The sequence below is a fragment of the Phyllobates terribilis genome, unplaced genomic scaffold (genome assembly GCF_046119375.1).
Source record: "Phyllobates terribilis strain yellow unplaced genomic scaffold, ASM4611937v1 Scaffold_1__5_contigs__length_1240528914, whole genome shotgun sequence".
Classification (NCBI taxonomy): domain Eukaryota; kingdom Metazoa; phylum Chordata; class Amphibia; order Anura; family Dendrobatidae; genus Phyllobates; species Phyllobates terribilis.
In genome coordinates this window covers 356,279,163-356,300,570 of record NW_027362761.1, presented here as the reverse complement: position 1 = coordinate 356,300,570, position 21,408 = coordinate 356,279,163, and the positions used below count along the sequence as shown (strand labels likewise).

General features: G+C 42.0%; 1 protein-coding gene across 1 annotated transcript in view; it reads left to right on the top strand.

Annotated features, from left to right (window-relative positions):
* HIP1R (huntingtin interacting protein 1 related) overlaps nucleotides 1-21,044 on the top strand; it is a 136,572-nt gene extending 115,528 nt beyond the window's left edge. Inside the window, exons 21-32 of the mRNA XM_073676222.1 lie at nucleotides 1,657-1,764; nucleotides 1,855-1,991; nucleotides 2,295-2,405; nucleotides 3,442-3,500; nucleotides 6,236-6,266; nucleotides 8,686-8,748; nucleotides 11,200-11,300; nucleotides 11,453-11,558; nucleotides 15,463-15,586; nucleotides 15,668-15,729; nucleotides 16,566-16,760; nucleotides 19,273-21,044. Coding sequence (XP_073532323.1) covers nucleotides 1,657-1,764; nucleotides 1,855-1,991; nucleotides 2,295-2,405; nucleotides 3,442-3,500; nucleotides 6,236-6,266; nucleotides 8,686-8,748; nucleotides 11,200-11,300; nucleotides 11,453-11,558; nucleotides 15,463-15,586; nucleotides 15,668-15,729; nucleotides 16,566-16,760; nucleotides 19,273-19,320 — 1,145 coding nt within the window. The 3' untranslated portion in view covers nucleotides 19,321-21,044. The remainder of the gene's footprint in view (nucleotides 1-1,656; nucleotides 1,765-1,854; nucleotides 1,992-2,294; nucleotides 2,406-3,441; nucleotides 3,501-6,235; nucleotides 6,267-8,685; nucleotides 8,749-11,199; nucleotides 11,301-11,452; nucleotides 11,559-15,462; nucleotides 15,587-15,667; nucleotides 15,730-16,565; nucleotides 16,761-19,272) is intronic.
* Nucleotides 21,045-21,408: the final 364 nt, after the last annotated feature.

The following is a 21,408-nucleotide window of genomic DNA, read 5'->3' as shown; positions in this document are numbered from 1 at the left end:
CAGTAGATGCTCTCTCACAATATTGGGGAGAAGGCCTAACTTATGCCTTCCCACCTGCCCCTCTAATTCCGAGAATGCTGCGGAAAATTCAGGAAGATCGGGCGACAGTCATAGCAATTGTCACGTTCTGGCCAAGGAGGAGTTGGTGCTCCCTTCTACGTCATCTAGCGTTGGAAGATCCAATCGTTTTACCATTTCAGGAGGATCTTCTGACACAAGGTCCACTGTTGCATTGGAATCTACAACAACTCCAGCTCTCAGCCTGGCTTCTGAAGGGAAGATCCTGAAGAATAAGGGCTTATCCGCCAGAGTGATCCAGACTATTCAGGCTAGTAGAAAACCTGTAACTCAGGCCATATATAAAAAAGTCTGGAAGACCTTTTGTCAGTTCCACAGGACAGTAGACACCTCTCAGCCAGACATCCCTGCGATCCTTGATTTCTTGCAGGCAGGATTTGACGCAGGTCTTAGACAAAGTACCTTGAAGGTGCAGATTGCGGCACTAGGTGCTTTCTTCGACACATCATTGTCCTAGCATCCCTGGATAATCAGGTTTGTCAAGGCAATCCAGAGACTTAGGCCTACCCAGAGAATTTCTTCCCCTCCGTGGGATCTGAATCTTGTCCTGAGAGTCCTTTGTAAACCTGCCTTCGACCCAGTTAATGAATTTGGAATAAAGAACTTGACTCTCAAAACAGTCTTCTTGGTGGCAATCACCACGGCTAAACGATTGGGTGAAATCCAGGCTCTATCTATTGTCGAGCCTTGTATGCTCATTCGGGATGATTGCATCATTCTGAAGCTGGATCCAAGTTTCTCCCCGAAGGTGGTGTCATCAATGACCTTAAACCAAGAAGTGGTTCTTTCATAATTCTGCGAAAACCCTAGGAATCAGAGGGAGGAAGAGTTCCTCCATCTCGATGTCCGCAGAGCAGTGTTGGCCTATTTGGAAGCCACTCGAAACTGGAGATTAGACTCTAATCTTTTTACACAGTTTGGGGGGAAAAAAGACTGGAAGGCTTCAAAACCATCCTTAGCTAGATGGGTTACATCCATGATAAAATCTAGCATATCTTTCAGAAGGACAGCCTCCCCCTGAAATTATCAAAGCCCATTCCACCAGAGCAATTTCCACCTCATGAGCAACTAGAGCAGGGGCTACCATTGAACAGATATGTACCGCAGCCACATGGTCAGGACATACTACTTTCTGCAAACACTACAAGCTAGATGTTTTCTCACAGCAGTGATCTGCGTTTGGTAGGAAGGTACTTCATGCTGTTATCCCACCCTAAGCTATGAGTTCTTGGGTATACTCCTATGGTGCTGTCATGGGGACGTACTGGAAAACCGGAATTAGTCTTACCGGTAATGATGTTTCCAGGAGTCCACATGACAGCACCCTTATTTCCCTCCCTATATTTCTACTGTATGTGATTCTAACATATGTCTAAGCAAGTCTAAAAATAAAATTTTGTTGTACCCAGCCAATGTGGTTCTTGGAAAATGACTGAGGAGGTTGGGGGTGGGAGGACTTTTAACCTCTTGTGCTTCCTGTCCATACACAGGATATGGGATTACTCCTCCTATGGTGCTGTAATGTGGAGTCCTGGAAACATCATTACTGGTAAGACTAATTCCGGTTTTCTCCCTCAGATGCCTCTCATCTTGTTGGCGCACTGGCACAGTTTGCACACTTAGCGGCAGATACAATTGTAAATGGCAGTGCAACATCTCACTTGGCACCACCTGACCATGGAGATCGTGAGTAAAGTTTTTCAAACTGTTTTCTGAAGGTATTTATGCCATTAAGTATATTGGCTCTCTTCAACACATTGATTTTTAATGTTATAGGTCTTGTAGACAGCTGCAGGGATTGTGGAAGCCAGAGTTTACAGTACCTGAATGAGCTGAAGGATAAGCAGTCATTGAAAGGTGCTGATCTGACAAATGTTAGAAGAACACTGCAGAATATCCTTGGACTGGGAGAGGTACAAATAATCTTAGAACTAACAAAGAGCATTCCTTTGTAATTGGGTTCAGATTACCCTAATTAAAGGGCCAGGCATGGGCCACAAAAGGTTGGGGCTAGGATCGATGCTACACTTCTTCCATAACTCCTATTCATTTCTATGGAAACATTGTTGCTCATGCACTCTTGTCTGTTTTAGTATCTCCACCTCCTGTGGTCGGAGACTGAAAGACTGAGATGGAAATTACCCTTTAAATTGTCCTTTTGTAAGTTTATACCAAAGCTTGAGGTTCATATTCTTAATTGGATTTATGTGTTGCAGGAATTGAGGCCTAAGAGCTTGGATATCAGGCAGGAAGAATTGGGAGACATGGTGGATAAAGAGATGGCATCTACATCTGCAGCCATAGAAGATGCAGTTCGAAGGATTGAGGTGAGGAGGCTGTAATCTGTAATTCGCTTTATATACTGAAATAGTTTCTAGCCCTGTATTATCTGCAAATATAACTGATTATAGGGGTTATCCGGGACTTTGGTTATTTTTGCAATGAGTCTAAGAACTTACCGCTAGTTAGTTGATAACTACCTGTTTTTTCTGCCTTGAGACGGTTTGCCTCCGCTCAGGTGGTGACTCTGCGGTTTCCTTTGACCTTGAGTCAACAGAGCAGCTCTACCTCTTACAGTCTGCAGTTAGGGAGCAGGGAGCTGGCTGTCCATCATAACATCGGCAGTGACTCTCCATTGACAGAGCACTGTGGAGGAGCAGCTGCTCTGTCGACGTGATGTCACCAGAAGCAGGAGAATCGACGGCAGGAGCCGTCCATAGCTGCTCTGAGCCAGCAGATATCATCACAGGGCAGAACAGGCAGGTAGTGATCAGCTACTTTACACTACACTACGTTTTTAGCCCCATACAAAAAATAACTCCATTAATGGATGTAGAGAATGTGTCATTCCTTTCATTCTCCTACACCATAACATTACTAGTCATCTTGTCTGTTTTATAAGGGGAATAACCTATGACTGTACTGTTCCCACTACTTTGAGTGTTAAGGCTGCATTGACACTGCCATCCGTGGCTCAATTGTCAGGAACAACGGCCACTTGATTGGAGCGCTGAGAACAACCTGTTACCTGATGTCTTTCCTGACTCCGCTTTTGATTAGCCGGCCTGGCGCAGCGTCATCATTGCAGTGGGACACACACATGACATTGCTCCAGACTGGCTAATTGAAAAAAGAGCGACAGATGTTGTTGGGTAACAGGCAGTTCTCGAGGCTTCCATTCTGCGACCACAGATTACTGACGTGGATCAGGTCCTACGAATCGATTTCCACCAACCCCCCATTACTATGTAAAAATAGTAGTTGCCATCACTTATTAACTGATCTTGTATTTCACTCCAGACTGTAACCTTTTCATTTATCATGTTAAATTATTTTGGCTGAAACGATTCCATTGTCTGGCAGGAAATGATGAATCAGGCTCGGAAAGACAGTTCCGGAGTTAAGCTGGAAGTAAATGAGAGGTCAGTGTAATTATTCTCCACATTGCTGCTGAATTGCAGCTTGTTAGTATCATAAATTGCTGATACCGCCCTGTAAAGTAATATATTGCATACTTATAAGGCTCTATTTGAAGCTGTTTTCTGCCTCTTATAACGCGCATACTGTCACCTACTATGTCAGGCTTGTTGGCCCCATCAGAGCACAGTGTTGTTCAACTTACCGTATGTACTCGAGTATAAGCGGACTTTTTCAGCACATTTTTTATGCTGAAAAAGCCCCCCCTCAGCTTAACCCTAGTACGCATGATCATAAAAAGCTACACTTTCACATACCTGGGGCCTTTTAGGCCCGTGTGCAAATAACATGGAATAACTCAAACAAAAATGACAAACAACTATATACCTGAGGAATACCTAGAGCAGGGGTCCTCAAACTTTTTAAACAGGGGGCCAGTTCACGGTCCCTCAGACCATTGGCGGGCCGGAATATAGTTTTTTAAAAAAAACTATGAACAAATTACTATGCACACTGCACATATCTTATTTTGTAGTTAAAAAACAATACAGGAACAAATACAATATTTAAAATGAAGAACAAGTAAAGTTAAATCAACCGGTATTTCAATAGATAGGTAACTGTACCCAATAGGCAGCATAGGTCCTCAATAGGCAGGTAAATGTCCCCAATAGGCAGCATAGGTCCTCAATAGGCAGCATAGGTCCCCAATAGGCAGGTAAATGTTCCCAATAGGGAGCATAGGTCCCCAATAGGCAGGTAAATGTCCCCAATAGGCAGGTAAATGTCCCCAATAGGCAGCATAGGTCCTCAATAGGCAGGCTGTTTCCCCCTTATAATGCCCCATGCAGGCTGTTCCCCCCCTTATCATGCCCCATGCAGGATTTCCCTTTCTCCCACCATATAATGCCCCGTGCAAGATATCACTCCCCTGTCTTTATAATGCCCCATTCAGGATGTCACCCCCCCCCCCTCCCATATAATGCCACATGCAGGATGTCACCCCTAATATTATGTCCCATGCCTCCATACATTAAAAAAAAAAATCCAATACTCACCTCCCTCCTCCTCACCTGCTGCCGCTGCTCAGGTCTGGACTCCAGTGTCACGGCAGCATCGTCCCGCACTGCGCTCCCTATGACGGCTCAGGTCTCTGACCCGAGACGTCACAGGGAGCGCGCACCAGGAAGACAGCGGATCTGCGGAGGCACAGGGAGAGGTAAGTATCGGGCTGCCGGGGCTCTGAAAAAGCGGGGGGAAGGGCGGGCGCTGACACCGCTCTCCTCTGCCCACAGCCCGGCGGGCCGGATAAAAGTCCTCCGCGGGCCGCATGTGGCCCGCGGGCCGTAGTTTGAGGACCCGTGACCTAGAGTTTCAAAATTCTAACTAAAGTAATCTTGCAGAAAATAGAAAACAATTAACAGGGCGGGCCTGCGAGGCCCCAGGTATGCGTTCTAGGGTTAAACTCTGGTATATACTTCTATATATAGTATATACCGGTGGGGTGTTGCGGTTGTGGAGTAGCAGGCACAGGAAGTAGCCGGCTGCTGCAGCTACCACGTGTGCCCGCTGCTAAAGAAAATGAATATTCACCCCTCTCCACGCCCATGGGAGTGGAGAGGGGTGAATATTCATTTTCCTTAATAGCGCAGTGTGAGTCGCAGCTGCCACTTCCTGCTGCGGCTCAGCGATCCTTTGTGCTCACTATTAGAATGAATATTCATTCTTCTCCACTTCCATCGGCGTGGAGAGGGGTGAATATTCATTCTCTTTAGTAGCGGGCACATATGCTTGCAGAGCCGCTGCAGGAAGTGGCAGCTGCGACTCACACTGCGCTGTTAAGGAAAATGACTGACTATTCTCTCCTCTCTTCACGCATAGTCCCGGCGTGGAGAGGAGTGAATATCCCCGCAGCTCACCTTGGCGTCTGAGGGCGCATGGCAGTTATGTCATGTGCTGCTCAGATGCGGAGGTGAGATGCTGGCAGGCAGGACACAGCGCTGGAGCAGAGGGGAGGAAGAAAGGTGAGTAGGGGTGTTTTATTTTTTTTTTTCATGTGTGCAGTGATGCGGGCCATGTATACCAGGATAGTGGGCGATGCATACCAGGATTTGGGATGAGGGGGGCCATGCATACCAGGATTTGGGATGAGGGGGGCCATGCATACGAGGATGGGGAAATTTACCAGTAGCTGCTGCATTTCCAACCCTAGGCTTATACTTGCGTCAATAAGTTTTCCCAGTTTTTTTGTGGTAATATTAGGGGCCTCGGCTTATATTCGGGTCGTCTTATATTCGAGTATATCCAATAAGTTATACCTTTTTAAAAGGGTTTCTGGGATGACCATAATGATCTTCTTTCCTTAGGATATGTGATCCATATTGGATCAGTGGGGGTATAATTCTCAACACCCTCCAATCAGCTTTTGAATGTGTGTTTGCTCTCTTACCTGCTTGAAATTTTTTTAATAAGTGGCTTTGTACAATATTGCAGCGTTATCCCATTAAAGTGAATCGATCAGTGCTGCACTACTCAGCACAGTCACCACTAAGTATAGGGTGTGCAGGTAGACAGTGCAGTGTGAACATGTGCCATGACCTTTTTAAACAACTACGTCATCAAAGACTATCATGGTGATCCTGGAAAACCCTGGAAACCTGTTATTTTGTAAATTACTGTGGGTAAAGGAAAAAAAAAATTTAACAAAAATGTACATCATTTTCTTATGTTTTTTGAATAGGATTTTAAATTCATGCACAGACCTTATGAAGGTAAGCAATGAAGAGTGAGCAGTGTCTTTTTTTGATGCACTACTTTTTTTTTTTATACACGACAATAGTAAAGTTTATATGAAAAAAAAGAGAAAATCTACTCAAGGTTGCAGTATTTTCTATAAAAAAAAATAGAGAAATAAACCCCCACATTAATATATTACCTATTTTAGGTGTCTATGTGCCCCTGCTGTGTACTGTGTAATGGCTGTGTCTGACCATACAGGAACATGATCTGATCATATCACATCTCCTGGCAGGGGAGGACGTGAAAGAGTATACAGACAGAACAGCACGAGATCACAGAGGATTCTTTCTATGAGGTAAAACATTTCCCTGCTTGTTTAAAAATAATGTTTTACCTCATAGAAAAATGTTTTAACATTGCAAAACGTAGGAGAAGCTTTGTAATTTATTTATCCACACATGAAAACTCTGACAAAACACTAATGACACATGAATTCAAAACACTGATGACACATGAATTCAAAACACTGATGACACATGAATTCAAAACACTGATGACACCGTGCAAATTTTGTGTACATGAAAAAACAGACGTCTGAATGAGGCCTAAGTGTGTGTATTTCTGGACATGCCATTCATACTCAATACAGAATAAATCGAGATTTTTTTTGTTTATTTATATTATACAAACTTGTTTTAAGAACCATAGAGGAGTAGTGTGTGTATGTACTGTACAGACCAAAAGTTTGGACACACCTCATTTAAAGATTTTTCTGTATTTTCATGACTATGAAAATTGTACATTCACACTGAAGGCATCAAAACTATGAATTAACACATGTGGAATTATATACTTAACAAAAAAGTGTGAAACAGCTGAAAATATGTCTTCTATTCTAGGTTCGTCAAAGTAGCCACCTTTTGCTTTGCTGACTGCTTTGCACACTCTTGGCATTCTCTTGATGAGCTTCAAGAGGTAGTCACCGGAAATGGTTTTCACTTCACAGGTGTGCCCTGTCAGGTTTAATAAGTGGGATTTCTTGCCTTATAAATGGGGTTGGGACCATCAGTTGTGTTGTGCAGAAGTCAGGTGGATACACAGCTGATAGTCCTACTGAATAGACTGTTAGCTGCTTTTTTCTTGCCATAATACACATTCTAAGTAAAGAAAAACGAGTGGCCATCATTACTTTAAGAAATGAAGGTCAGTCAGTCTGAAAAATTGGGAAAACTTTGAATGTGTCCCCAAGTGCAGTTGCAAAAACCATCAAGCGCTACAAAGAAACTGGCTCCCATGAGGACCGCCCCAGGAAAGGAAGACCAAGAGTCACCTCTGCTTCTGAGGATAAGTTTATCCGAGTCACCAGCCTCCGAAATCGCAGGTTAACAGCAGCTCAGATTAGAGACCAGGTCAATGCCACACAGTTATAGCAGCAGACACATCTCTACAACAACTGTTAAGAGGAGACTTTGTGCAGCAGGCCTTCATGGTAAAATAGTTGCTAGGAAACCACTGCTAAGGACAGGCTACAAGCAGAAGAGACTTGTTTGGGCTAAAGAACACAAGGAATGGAGATTAGACCAGTGGAAATCTGTGCTTTGGTCTGATGAGTCCAAATTTGAGATCTTTGGTTCCAACCACCATGTCTTTGTGCGACGCACAAAAGGTGAACGGATGGACTTTACATGCCTGGTTCCCACCGTGAAGCATGGAGGAGGAGGTGTGATGGTGTGGGGGTGCTTTGCTGGTGGCACTGTTGGGGATTTATTCAAAATTGAAGGCATACTGAACCAGCATGGCTACCACAGCATCTTGCTGAGGCGTGCTATTCCATCCGGTTTGTGTTTAGTTGGACCATCATTTATTTTTCAACAGGACAATGACCCCAAACACACCTCCAGACTGTGGAAGGGCTATTTGACCAAGAAGGAGAGTGATGGGGTGCTACGCCAGATGACCTGGCCTCCACAGTCACCAGACCTGAACCCAATCTAGATGGTTTGGGGTGAGCTGGACCGCAGAGTGAAGGCAAAAGGGCCAACAAGTGCTAAGCAGTCATCAAAGCAAAAGGTGGCTACTTTGAAGAACCTAGAATATAAGACATATTTTCAGTAGTTTCACACTTTTTTGTTAAATATATAATTCCACATGTATTAATTCATAGTTTTGATGCCTTCAGTGTGAATGTACAATTTTCATAGTCACGAAAATACAGAAATTTCTTTAAATGAGGTGTGTCCAAATGTTTGTTCTGTACTGTATATATAATCTATATTATACACACACACACACGCACGCACGCACGCACGCGAAACTACTAATTCCCTGAAATTCATTGTTTCAAATTTCAAGCTCCTGGGCAGTATGCTCTTTTTACAGTACTGTGGAGATTTGTTTTGACTTTGAGCTACAGTGATATTAATCAGAATTATTTTTTTTTCTTTTATTCAGGCCATTAAGCAGCTTGTTATAACCTCTACAGATTTACAGAAGGAAATTGTAGAGAGCGGAAGAGTATGTTTCATATTTACTTGTCACATTTTCTGATTTGGTGTATTGCTTAGTTTTTGTGTTTTGTTTTTTTTGTTGTTTTTTTCTCCCAGAAAGTATTTAGAATTTCTCATTTTTAACACTTGCATTGTTTATGTAGAACTTTATATTATATATGGTAACATTCACGGCAAGTCAATATTTCCCAGCCCCTGCTTGACACTATTGTGCACATTTAATAGGTTTTAAGGGTAAATTTGGTGAACCTTTTACTTTTAGAATACTTAAATCGTGACCGAATCCACTATCATTCCATGGGAAGTGTACATGGATCGAGTATTTTTATGCCAAATGCACATGCTTTAAAAAATAATCCGTGCAGAATAATTAATAAAAATGCCACAGATTTAAAAAACATGCATGTTACTGATTCTGTACTGAAAAACCTGTAGCTATGAATTGCCTTCAAAATCCATGGTGGATTTGCCTACAGCTAATTCTTACTGTGTTACCTGTTTTTCATTTAAGGATATTGTTTTTTCTTGTTTCTCAAGTATTAAATGTTTACAGCCTCATATGTAATTTATGTGGCTCTATGTTCCAGTCTGAATACCATATGCCAGTTCAGGCATTGTGGTCGGTACAGTGGCTTGCGAAAGTATTCACACGCGAAGAAATTTAGCATCCTTTAGTGTGTTTCAGGCCAGCGTAGTAGACTTTCTCCTTTGTGTTGTCATTAAATTGTCAGCTCTATAGGAACTGCCTGTTGTTGCATTTGTGCCAGGGCTGTGGAGTTGGTAAGCCAAACCTTCGACTCCTCAATTTCCATGATATTGACTCCAACTCTGACTCCCTCATACATGGCTCATGTTTAACCCCTTCATGACCGGAGCGTTTTCCTTTTTCGTTTTTTGCTCCCCTTCTTCCCAGAGCCATAGCCTTTTTATTTTTCAGCCAATATGGCCATGTGAGGGCTTAGTTTTTGCGGGACAAGTTGTACTGTTAAACGCCATTTCTAGTTTTACCATATCGTGTACGGGAAAAGAATTCCAAGTGCGTTGAAATTGCAAAAAAAAAAATGCAATTCCACAGTTTTTTTTTTTTTTTTTCTTTCCACGTTCACTGAATGCTAAAACTGACCTATCATTATTATTCTCCAGGTCATTACGAGTTCGTAGATACCAAACATGTATAGGTTCTTTTTTTTATTTAAGTGGTGAAAAAAAATTCCAAAGTTTGCTTAAAAAATAAATAAATAAAAAAACGCCATTTTCCAAGACCCATAGCTTCTCCATTTTTGGGGATCTGGGGCCGGGTGAGGGCTTATTTTTTTGCTTGCCAGGCTGACGTTTTTCTTGATACCATTTTTGGGGTAGATATGATGTTTTGATCGCCCGTTATTGCATTTTATTGCAATGTTGCGGCAACCAAAAAAAGTAATTCTGGCATATGGAATTTTTTTCTCATTACGCCGTTTACCGATCGGATTAATTCTTTTTTTATATTGGTCAGGCGATTCTGAACACGACGATACCAAACGTGTTTGTGGGGTTGTATTTTTTATTTTATTTTGAATGGGGCAAATAGGGGGGTGATTTTAAACTTTTTATATTTTTTTTTTATTTTTTTTTATATTTTTAAAACTTTTTTTTTACACTTATGCTTGCTTCAATAGTCTCTGTAGGAGACTAGAAGCAGCAACTGTCCGATCGCCTCTAGTACACAGAGGCGATGAGCAGATCACCTCTATGCAGCAGAAATGTTCCTGTGCGATGAGCGCCGACCACTAGGTGGTGCTCATAGCAATCTTTACATGACAACCTCTGGGGTCTGCTGCAGACCCAGGGTTGTCATGCCCACCCATCAGTGACCCGTGATCACATGACGGGGTCACCGATGGGTGGGGTAAGTGACGTGCTTCCGACGCGGCGCTGTTAAATGCCGCTGTCAGAGATTGACAGCGGCATTTAACTAGTTAACAGCCGCGGGTAGATCGCGATTCCACCCGCGGCTGTTGCGGGCACATGTCAGCTGTAAGAATCAGCTGACATATGCCCGCTCAGTGCGGGCTCAACGCCGGAGCCACCTCTAAACCGTCCTTTCCGACGTGGTGCATACTATTACTGACCACGTCGGAAAGGGGTTAAGTGATAAATGTACGGTAGGACACATTTTTCTCAGCTAAAAGTCTAGACCAGATCAGGAATAGGACAGACATTTTATAGGACATTTAATAACTTCCCCAAATTCTTATGAAAAAATATTCCTCATAAACTGCATTGAACTACTGTGCCCAATTTATTATATATTTTCGGAGTCAGTCGATTTTATACCGACCCCGACTCCACAGCCCTGATTTCTACAAGATCATTTTAATATAAATACACTTGTTTCAATGTAGATAGTATGTTTCTGAGTTGATAATGTCTTGATGGACATCTAAAATATTTTTTTTTTGTGGCTACTGCTTTACAGGGAGCAGCCACCACTCAAGAATTCTATGCCAAGAACTCCCGCTGGACAGAGGGTCTGATCTCCGCATCAAAGGCTGTGGGCTGGGGAGCCACCCAACTCGTGTAATCATCTCTTCGTATTATTTTGATGTATTAAATATAAAATGCTTTGTTTGTACACACAAAACTGGTCTTCAGTTACTAGTGACTGATGTCCATTATTTTTCTTTGTAAAGTAATAATATAGTTTATGAAGCTTGTTTGCCGTGTTACAGGGAGTCTGCAGATAAAGTCGTGCTCCATAAAGGGAAGTATGAAGAGTTGATTGTCGGATCCCATGAGATTGCTGCCAGTACAGCACAACTGGTTGCTGCATCCAAGGTAATGCTGTCAGTATCAGCTGCGAGATATAGTTATAAAAACGTGATTTGTATGCAAGTCCTAAAGTACTGCATTTTTCTGACTAGAAGACGCACCTCAAATTTTGGGGGGGAAAATAGGAAAATATTTTTTATAAGATGGGGGTCCGTCTTATAGTCTGAATAGGTATCTTACCTGGGGGGACGGTTGAGCCGCGGTCACAGGAGGCAGGATCCCTCAGGAAGCCAGCGGAAGTGGAGGAATTCTGCGTACCCTGGGTGTGAGAAGCCAATGCTCCAGCAGTGGGGAGTTGCGGTGGTGGTGGAGCAGGATCGCAGGACCCTCCGTTCACTCCCTCAGGAACCCAACGGAGGCTGCAGAAGAGGTTAGATGCTGTGGGGCCGTTGTCTGGCTGTCGGCGATTAGGTAGAGTGGCGTGCGCTGCTTTTCCAGTGGCCGCGGCCATCTTCCTGAAGCCTTGGGCCTCAGAGAAATGGCTGCTGAGCTCCCAGTCTGCGCATTTCCCGGCCTGGGCGGCCATTTTCCTGTAGATCACTACTTCAGGAAGATGACTGCGGCCACCAGAAAAGCAGTGCACGCTGCTCTGCCTCACCGCCGACAGCCAGACACCGGCCCCGCAGCACCTCGCCTCTTCTGCTGCCACCGGGTTCCTGAGGGAGGGAATGAAGGGCCCTGCGATCCTGCTCCATCGCAACTCCCCGGTAAGCTACGTTCGGACCATAAAACACCCCCCCCCCCCCCCATTTTCCTCCCAAATTTTGGGGGGGGAAAGTGCATCTTATGGTCCGAAAAATACGGTAAATGCTTTTTGTATATCAATACTCCTAGTTCCTCAGTCATATGAGATGCCTTTTCCTATTTATTTTGATATAAAAAAATTAACTTTTGGCTATAAAAAGGTAATCTGTCACAGGGTTTTTGCCACCTAATCGGAGTTTCTCCAGTGTTTTTGATTTGTATCAGTGTTTGGTCAGTGTGTGTTTCTACAATCAGTTTCAGCAATTTTTTTTTCATATGAAAGCATAAATGATTGAGGTCCATGATAAATGGCAGCACATGGATGGCATCTGAGTGCTATCCGAATATTTTTTATTTTTTTTATTTCACAGACTCATTGACTTGCATTGGCAAGTTTGATCCATGACAAAATCGGACATGTCTTTGTGAAAAATTCCTTAAAAATACATGGACATGTAACAGCCCCATAAACACTAATGGATACAAGCTTGTATGCAAAAAAAAAAACCCTGACATTTGAATGAGCCCTAAGTGATACATCGCTGGAATCTGTCTCTTTGCCCCTACACCATAATGCTCTCAGATGGGGTAACAAAAACCCTTTAATCTGTATCCTGCTTTTTGTTGTTTGGGCAGTGTTAGATCATTAGATTTCTGTATGGTGTTAGTGCAGTTATTGAGTCAGCAGTGACTGCTGGGAGATTATAGCACTGAATCATGCTTCGCTCACATTAACCCCTTGGTGGGCCCATGGTGAACAATGAACTATTTTCTTGAGGCAATGCCCTGGAGCGAAGAAGTGCCATATTCAGAAAACAAAATCTTTTGTATATTGATGTCTGTTACGTTGTCTAAGGGCTTGCAATTTACCATGTAGAATAAATTAACATATCTTAACAACTTGGATTGTTATGGATACAGTGATACAAAGTGTATTTTTTTATGTAATGATTGTGGAAAAAGTAAACTTCTGTCATACTTTTTTAGGTATTATTTTAATATATATATATATAAAATGTATATTAGACCGCCCTCCCCGACATGTTTGTTTCACCGAAGAAGCCTAATCTGTGGCTGGACTTTATAGGAGAATGTCAATTAAATTATATATTGCAATGTTCCCGAAGGGGACTGAAAAATGTTTAAAACATTTTTTATATTATTTTATTTATATAGCACCATTGATTCCATGGTGCTGTATATAAGAAGGGGTTACATATAAAATGCAGATATCACTTAAAGCAAATGAACTAACAATGATAGACGGGTACTGAGGGATGAGGACCTTTCCCTTGCAGGCTTACATTCTACAGGATGGGAAAGGAGACTTTTTTTCATAAGTTTACATTATTCCCTTTTCCCAGTTCAAAAAAATCAAAGAATAAAAGAAATATAATTTCATATTGCACGTCATGCAGCGCTGGGGTCTTGGGTTTAAATCCCACCAAGGACAACATCTGTAAGGAGTTTGTATGTTCTCCCCGTGTTTGTGTGGGTTTCCTCTGGGTTCTCCGGTTTTCTCCCACACTCGAAAGACATACTGATAGGGAATGTAGATTGTGAGCCCCAATAGGGACAGTGATTTGTGTAAAGCGCTGTGGAATTAATGGCACTAAATAAGTGAGTAAAATAAATATTGTCTATAAAATTCACCCATACGTTAACCGCCAAAACAAAAAATGTAACTGCAAGAATTACTTTTTTCTGGTTGCTGCATTTTTTACTACAGAAATGCAATAAAATCATCTACACACTGTAAGATGACTTTACAGAAGCATACTCAATGTAAATGACCCTCAAATTATATTGCTTAGGAATCAGAATTAGTTATGATCCAAAATATTGATATCAAAATAATTTATCACCTCTGATTGCAGTCATCAAAAGACTCCCAGAAACCAGTAACCTGCCCTTTTTGTCTTGGATGGGTAGGAAAAGTGTAATAAAGTCCTATACACTCCCAAAACATTAATACACAGTAAATATGCTTCCCATTAATCTCCCTAACTCCTTCTTAAACATTAAGCAACTTGCCGCATTTTTCGGACCATAAGACGCACCTAGGTTTTAGAGGAGGAAAATAGAAAAAAAAATTATAGCAAAAAATGTTGTCATGATGCCCTGTTATGGGGAAGGGGGTCTGCTGCTGACACTGTTATAGGGGTAATGTCCCCCAATTCTGCACTAATATTCCCCATCCTTGTATATATATATGCCCCCATCCTGGAATACATGGTTCCCCATTCCTATTATACATGGTCTCCTATCCTGGCACCCCCCACTCCTGCCTCCTGTCCTGTTACCTGCTCCTCGGCTGCTGCCGCTCCCCCCCCCCCCCCCCACACACACACCACCCACCATCCACAGCTGGACCGTACATCTGGACTATAAGACGCACCCCCCCACTTTCCTCCAAAATTTTGGAGGAAAATGTGAGTTGTATAGTCTGAAAAATATGGTATTTCCCAATTTATATGGAAATATAAGAAAGCAAGACTACCATATAAACTCCTCCTCATCCAACCCAAATCACATGAAGATCTAGGTCTTCCAGATATTTTCACGTACTACAAAGCAATTCACCTACCACGATGACTGAAGCTTGCAAACTTCTCAAGACAAAATAACACATCAGATATAGAATTCCTATTAGGCAAAAACGCCCATCGATTTTATATATAGGACAATCTTTTTCCCTTCACCTAATATCAATCTTGATGACCACCTCCACTACTCTGAACATCAAACGAGATATTGAGTGTCTTACCCCCTTCAAATGCCCCTTCGGTCTTTTCCCCCATTTGCACCATCCCATACGTTCTAGACCCCAATTACGCAGATGTATATAATTTATGGTCCGATTTTCTGAATAACAACATCTCCCAGCACTTGTCCAATAAAATTTCAATGGAAGACTCCTGGCCAGAAGAAGCGATAAATCGCCCTAGCAATTTGAAGAAAGTGTTTTCTCTAGATGGATGAGAATAATCTTACAGAGAGGTATGACTTTGCATGATATGATTTTCTTTTGTTGTAATGCTCTGTCCTTTACTGCATTTAATCATTTTGACAAGTATGCAGTGTTATGTGGTCCTCGGCCAGCCTAAATCTACCAGCAAAAAGTGCCCCGAAATATCTTTATATGAAGCTGATTATATGTCTGCAGGTGAAGGCTGATAAAGACAGCAAGAATCTGGGAAAGCTGCAGCAGTGCTCTCGTCGTGTGAATGAGATGGCAGCAAATGTGGTGGCATCTACAAAATCGGGCCAAGAGCAGATTGAAGAGAAAGGTAGTTTTTCGAGTACACTATCTTCAATTGGGATGTTTGAAATGTATTCCTATATCATCACTAATGATGATTCCCTTTTAGATACCATGGACTTCTCTGGAATGTCTCTCATCAAGCTAAAGAAGGAAGAAATGGAAAGCCAGGTAATGTGCTATGTGCTGTCTATATGCACAGCGTATGTAGGAGTACTCTGCTTTCCAAAAGAATCCTGTATATTAATTGAGTCCACAAGAGTAGGAGGAAAAGTGAATAAATGCTTCTTAAAGCGACCCTCCGCCCTGGCACTGAACATTTACTTGACATTTGTCCTGTATAGTACCTGGTAAACGCTGTTTGCTGCTTACTGCCTCCTCCACTAAACCTGGCAGTCTGGTACTCCTGATGGCCACCATAAAGGCATGGGGAGCACATGGCTAAGTCTGAACCACCCCTTCTCTGCCTTTTTTTTTTTTTTTTTTCTGCGTATGCATGGTTCAGATTTCTGCATCTTCTGCTCCCTATGCCACTGCACACTCACTTTAAAGTCCAACCTCTCTCCATAGTTAAATATGGGGGGTATCTGGTCCTTTAAAAGTGATAGTATAGCTTTAGGATAGCCCATTAATATTTGCAGGATGTGGCAAGAGTTGTACCCCACCAGTCTAGCCGCTGTTCCTGATATTATAACTTGGTCCTTGTTCACTTAAATTAGATGTAGATGTAGTAAATTGCACGGTCATCCAGCTCCTATGTAAAGTAAAAAAAAAAAAATGTTTTATATTGTTATTTAGATATTTGCTTTGTGCACCAGAGTGGGCAGCCAAGTGCAAGGGATGTCACTGTATTGTGCATACAAGGAGAAAAACTTTTGTAGAACAACTTATCCTTGCGTGAAGATGACAGATCAAATTTTAAAGCTTAGAGGCCAATGAAGGTTCATTACCCTTAATTAACAATCTGGTTTAGACTCCAAATTAATTTTATTATTTTTGTCATTAAGGTTAAAGTTCTTGAACTTGAGTCTGCACTGCAGAATGAAAGAATGCGTCTCGGAGATCTTCGGAAGAAGCATTACGGAATGGCAGGAGTGTTTGATGAAGCAGAAGAAACTGTAAGACCACCTCAGAAACCAGGAATTCTGAAGAAGCCACAGTTGGCACAGAAGCCCAACATTCCACCCAAGACAGAGCACAAGGTATAAACTACAGAAAGTGATTTCCTCCCAGCTCTGAGATGCCATGTATGATATTAAGAACTTGAAATGATACTTAATACTGAACTACAGTGCCTACAAGTAGTATTCAACCCCCTGCAGATTTAGCTGGTTTGATAAGATGCAAATAAGTTAGAGCCTTCAAACTGCAAACGAGAGTAGGTTTTATGAACAGAAGCATAAATCTTACAAACCAAAAAGTTATGTTGCTCAGTTGAATTTTATTAAATTTTAAACATAAAAGTGTGGGTCAATTATTATACAACCCCTATGTTTAATATTTTGTGGAATAACCCTTGTTTGCAATTACAGCTAATAATCGTCTTTTATAAGACCTGATCAGGCCGGCACAGGTCTGTGGAGTTATCTTGGCCCACTCCTCCATGCAGATCTTCTCCAAGTTATCTTGGGTGTCTCATGTGGACTTTATTCTTGAGCTCCTTCCACAAGTTTTCAATTGGGTTAAGGTCAGGAGACTGACTAGGCCACTCCAACACCTTGACTTTTTCCCTATTGAACCAGGCCTTGGTTTTCTTGGCTGTGTGCTTTGGGTCGTTGTCTTGTTGGAAGATGAAATTACGACCCATCTTAAGATCCTTGATGGAGGAGCGGAGGTTCTTGGCCAAAATCTCCAGGTAGGCCGTGCTATCCATCTTCCCATGGATGCGGACCAGATGGCCAGGCCCCTTGGCAGAGAAACAGCCCCACAGCATGATGCTGCCACCACCATGCTTGACTGTAGGGATGGTATTCTTGGGGTCGTATGCAGTGCCATCCAGTCTCCAAACGTCACGTGTGTGGTTGGCACCAAAGATCTCGATCTTGGTCTCATCAGACCATAGAACCTTGAACCAGTCTGTCTCAGAGTCCACCAAGTGATCATGAGCAAACTGTAGACGAGCCTTGACATGACGCTTTGAAAGTAAAGGTACCTTACGGGCTCGTCTGGAACGGAGACCATTGCGGTGGAGTACGTTACTTATGGTATTGACTGAAACCAATGTCCCCACTGCCATGAGATCTTCCCGGAGCTCCTTCCTTGTTGTCGTTGGGTTAGCCTTGACTCTTCGGAGAAGCCTGGCCTCGGCACGGGAGGACACTTTCAAAGGCTGTCCTGGCCGTGGAAGGCTAACAGTAGTTCCATAAGCCTTCCACTTACGGATGATGCTCCCAACAGTGGAGACAGGTAGGCCCAACTCCTTGGAAAGGGTTTTGTACCCCTTGCCAGCCTTGTGACCCTCCACGATCTTGTCTCTGATGGCCTTGGAATGCTCCTTTGTCTTTCCCATGTTGACCATGTCTGAGTGCTGTTCACAAGTTTGGGGAGGGTCTTAAATAGTCAGAAAAGGCTGGCAAAAGAGATCTTTAATCCACACATGTGAAGCTCATTATTCTTGGTGCCTGAACTACTTCTTAATACTTTAGGGGGACCAAACAGAATTCTTGTGGTTTGAGGGGTTGAATAATAAATGACACTCTGAATTAACTTTTTACGTTTTAAAAAAAAAAAAAAATTTGCTGCAGTGCATTTCCCACTTCCAGGCTGATCTACAGTACAAATGTCACAATGCCAAGTTAATTCCGCATGTGTCAACCAGCTAAATCTGCAGGGGGTTGAATACTACTTGTAGGCACTGTATATTGTTTTTTGGGATTTGCCATGAATTCACAAGAATGGCACTTCACTTATAGGGATTTGGCATTTTTAAAACCATGAAAACGTTTGGGGTCCACGTTTTTAAAGAACAAACGCCAAAAGTACTCGCCTGGTGGCTTGTGCAGTTTACATCAGCAGAGCCGCTGAGCTGTGTTTGACTGCAGCGGTGGTGATGTGCGCTGTCATGACATCAGCACTGCAGCCAAAACAAAGAGCTCGGAGCAGCAGTAGAGAACTGGCGCTTGACTGGGGATGGTCAAGTAATATCGAAGTTTGATCGCCATACTTGTAAAAAAATCACTTTTCGTAATGTGAACTTGTCAGCTGATGCATGCTGACCAATACATGGGCAGCATGTATCAGGCACTGGCTATACAATTTTAGCCAGCTAAGTTTGACTGAAATGCTGCTGTGTTTCTGAGAAAAACGCACTTTTAAAGCCGTTGGGGATCGAGGTTGCGCTGTAGACTAGTCGGACAGACCGGTCCCCGACTGCTACAGCCAATCTGCTGCCCTGGATTGACAAGTCTCTGCCTACATGTACTGATTCATTAAGAGGCACAGTTAGATTTTTGGAGCCACAGCTCGCCATGATTTAAACGAGCTGTGGCATTCTCGCCCCCCGTTCCAACCATTTTGGCAGAGCTGGGCCAAAACCATTGTGAAAACTTCAGGTTGAAAACTCAAATTTCTTTTTTTTTTTACATAGAGGTTTACTACAGGATTCTGGCATAATGGCTTTGATGAATTGGGACCTAACTGTACTCAAATGTTTTGATCCTTTAACACATTTTTTACTAACTATATCTTTAATTTACACATGCTTTAATTTTCTAGATTGATAAAGATGATGGCGTCTATCAAGCGCAGTTCATAAACTTCTAGCTCTTGATTCCATGTCAGGATGGCTGCCCACCATGACGTCTGAGCACAGCTACGTGTTCTAGGGTGCGCAGAAGATACTGTAACGCTGGCACTTTTGAACCATTACATCTGTGTTCTATACAGATAGTTGCTCTTCTGATACCTTTTGGGTGGTCAATTTTAGCCTTTCCCACTCAGCTGCTTATTTATACTAGTGTAAGAAATCTACTGCTGTTGGCATCTTTTTATTTAGGTTTATTTTATTGGAATATTTTATTTTGCCTTTGTAAGAGGTGCAAAAGGCTGGGGGCACAATTCTTCTTGTAAGTTATATATGCACCTGAAGACACCTTCCTCTACAGATGTTAACCAGCGTGGCTGTGCGGCAGGATAAAGCATGTCCTTGAATGCCACCTTCTAGAACAGGGTTTCCCAGATTCCAGTCTTCACGGGCCCCCAACAGGTCATGTTTTCAGTATTTCCTCAGTATTGCACAGGTGAGAGAACCTGTGACCATTTCTGATGCCTTGATAAGAATTCCATCACCTGTGCCCTGCAATAATAAGGAAATCCTGAACAACTGTTGGGGGCCGTGAGGACTGGAGTTTGGGAAATACTGCTCTAGAATATAAATTAACTTGAAATGTGAATGTCTGAATAAAGCTGAGACCATCTATGCTTGAAAGAGATTCTTCTAATTCAAGACCACCAATCCTGTAACAGTTACTCTTTAGGTTCTCACTATTTCTATATTGCCTAGGTGAGAAGGGAATATCTTCTGTGATAAATGTTGAAATAATGTAATTATGTTTTTAAATGTTTTTAATTTTGAATGCATTGTGTTCTGTAGAATATTTCATATTTTTATTTTTTGCACCTGAATTTTTGGAGGAGGGGAAAGTGGAGTAATACCAGTTGGGGGGTGTGAATTACACTTATTGTAGCAAAGCTTAGCAATGTCTACAGCCCTTCTAAAATAGTATCTTTTTAGGCTTTAAACAAAAACTATAACACTTTTTGCTTCATGTTGCGTGTTGAATTGCGAATATGATCTGTGCTGAATTAACAATTTAATAACTGGTAGAACTAAATATTAAATCAGTACAGAGGACTAGAGTACCATTCTGAAGCAGAGAGGTTAGCGTTCGGCTTAATAAGGGATTGTGATAAAGGGGCTGTATGTAGTCTTCCACTGCTAGAAACACATTACGGTCACCCTAAATGTGTGTAACTATAAGGTAGAATATTATATTCTGCACACACGCGTTCTATTGTTTGACCTATGTGATCTCACTTCTTTTATGTTTCCAGTTGGTTATATTGTTTTCGGTAGCTTGTCATACATGATTAAAGGGACCTGTATGATGACAGTGTGATGCTTTATTTATTTAATATGTTACTTGGGATCCCAGGGTTTTTTTTTTCTTTCCTGCCATTTTTTTCCAGCACCGTGACTGAAGATGGTGAACTTGAAGGCCTGTTTTTTTTTAATGTTTAGTATAAAAGAGTCTACTTTTGTTCACTAGCGTTCCGCCTATCATGATTATTCCTGTGCTCTGTCGCAGAACATTTATTTAGGGAAAAGTCTCCATTTATTAAAACTTTTTTTTATATGCCATCTGAGTTACAGGGTCGTCTGTCTTAAGCAAGCCGTCTTTTCATATACTTGTCCTCCTTTTAGGCTGAATGTGTTTTCAGTTTTGTATCTTTGTACATGTGAAATAAGCAATAAAACTTTAAGTCTATTTCATGTGTAAAGGTTTTATTTTTTGAGTATGTGCTAGTATGTATGACACATTCTTTTCTCCATAAATTTCTATGAAATGCATGCTTAATAATGTGGCATTATGGCAAAATTGCTGATTTCGATTGGCCGCTGCTGTATTCCATTTTGGCATTTCATTATGGTGCTAAATTATACCAATAATTTAGTACCAAAGTTGTTGATCGATAATGAATTTAAAAATTGTTCATTTAAGTTATAGCAAAATAATTGCTAGAAAATCTGTTTAGAATTTTCAGTAATACTCGGATTCCTTCTATGTGTAGTCTAGGACTCGGGCTCTATACTAAAGCTCGTATGGTGGTGGTCTATAATGTACAAGAGCC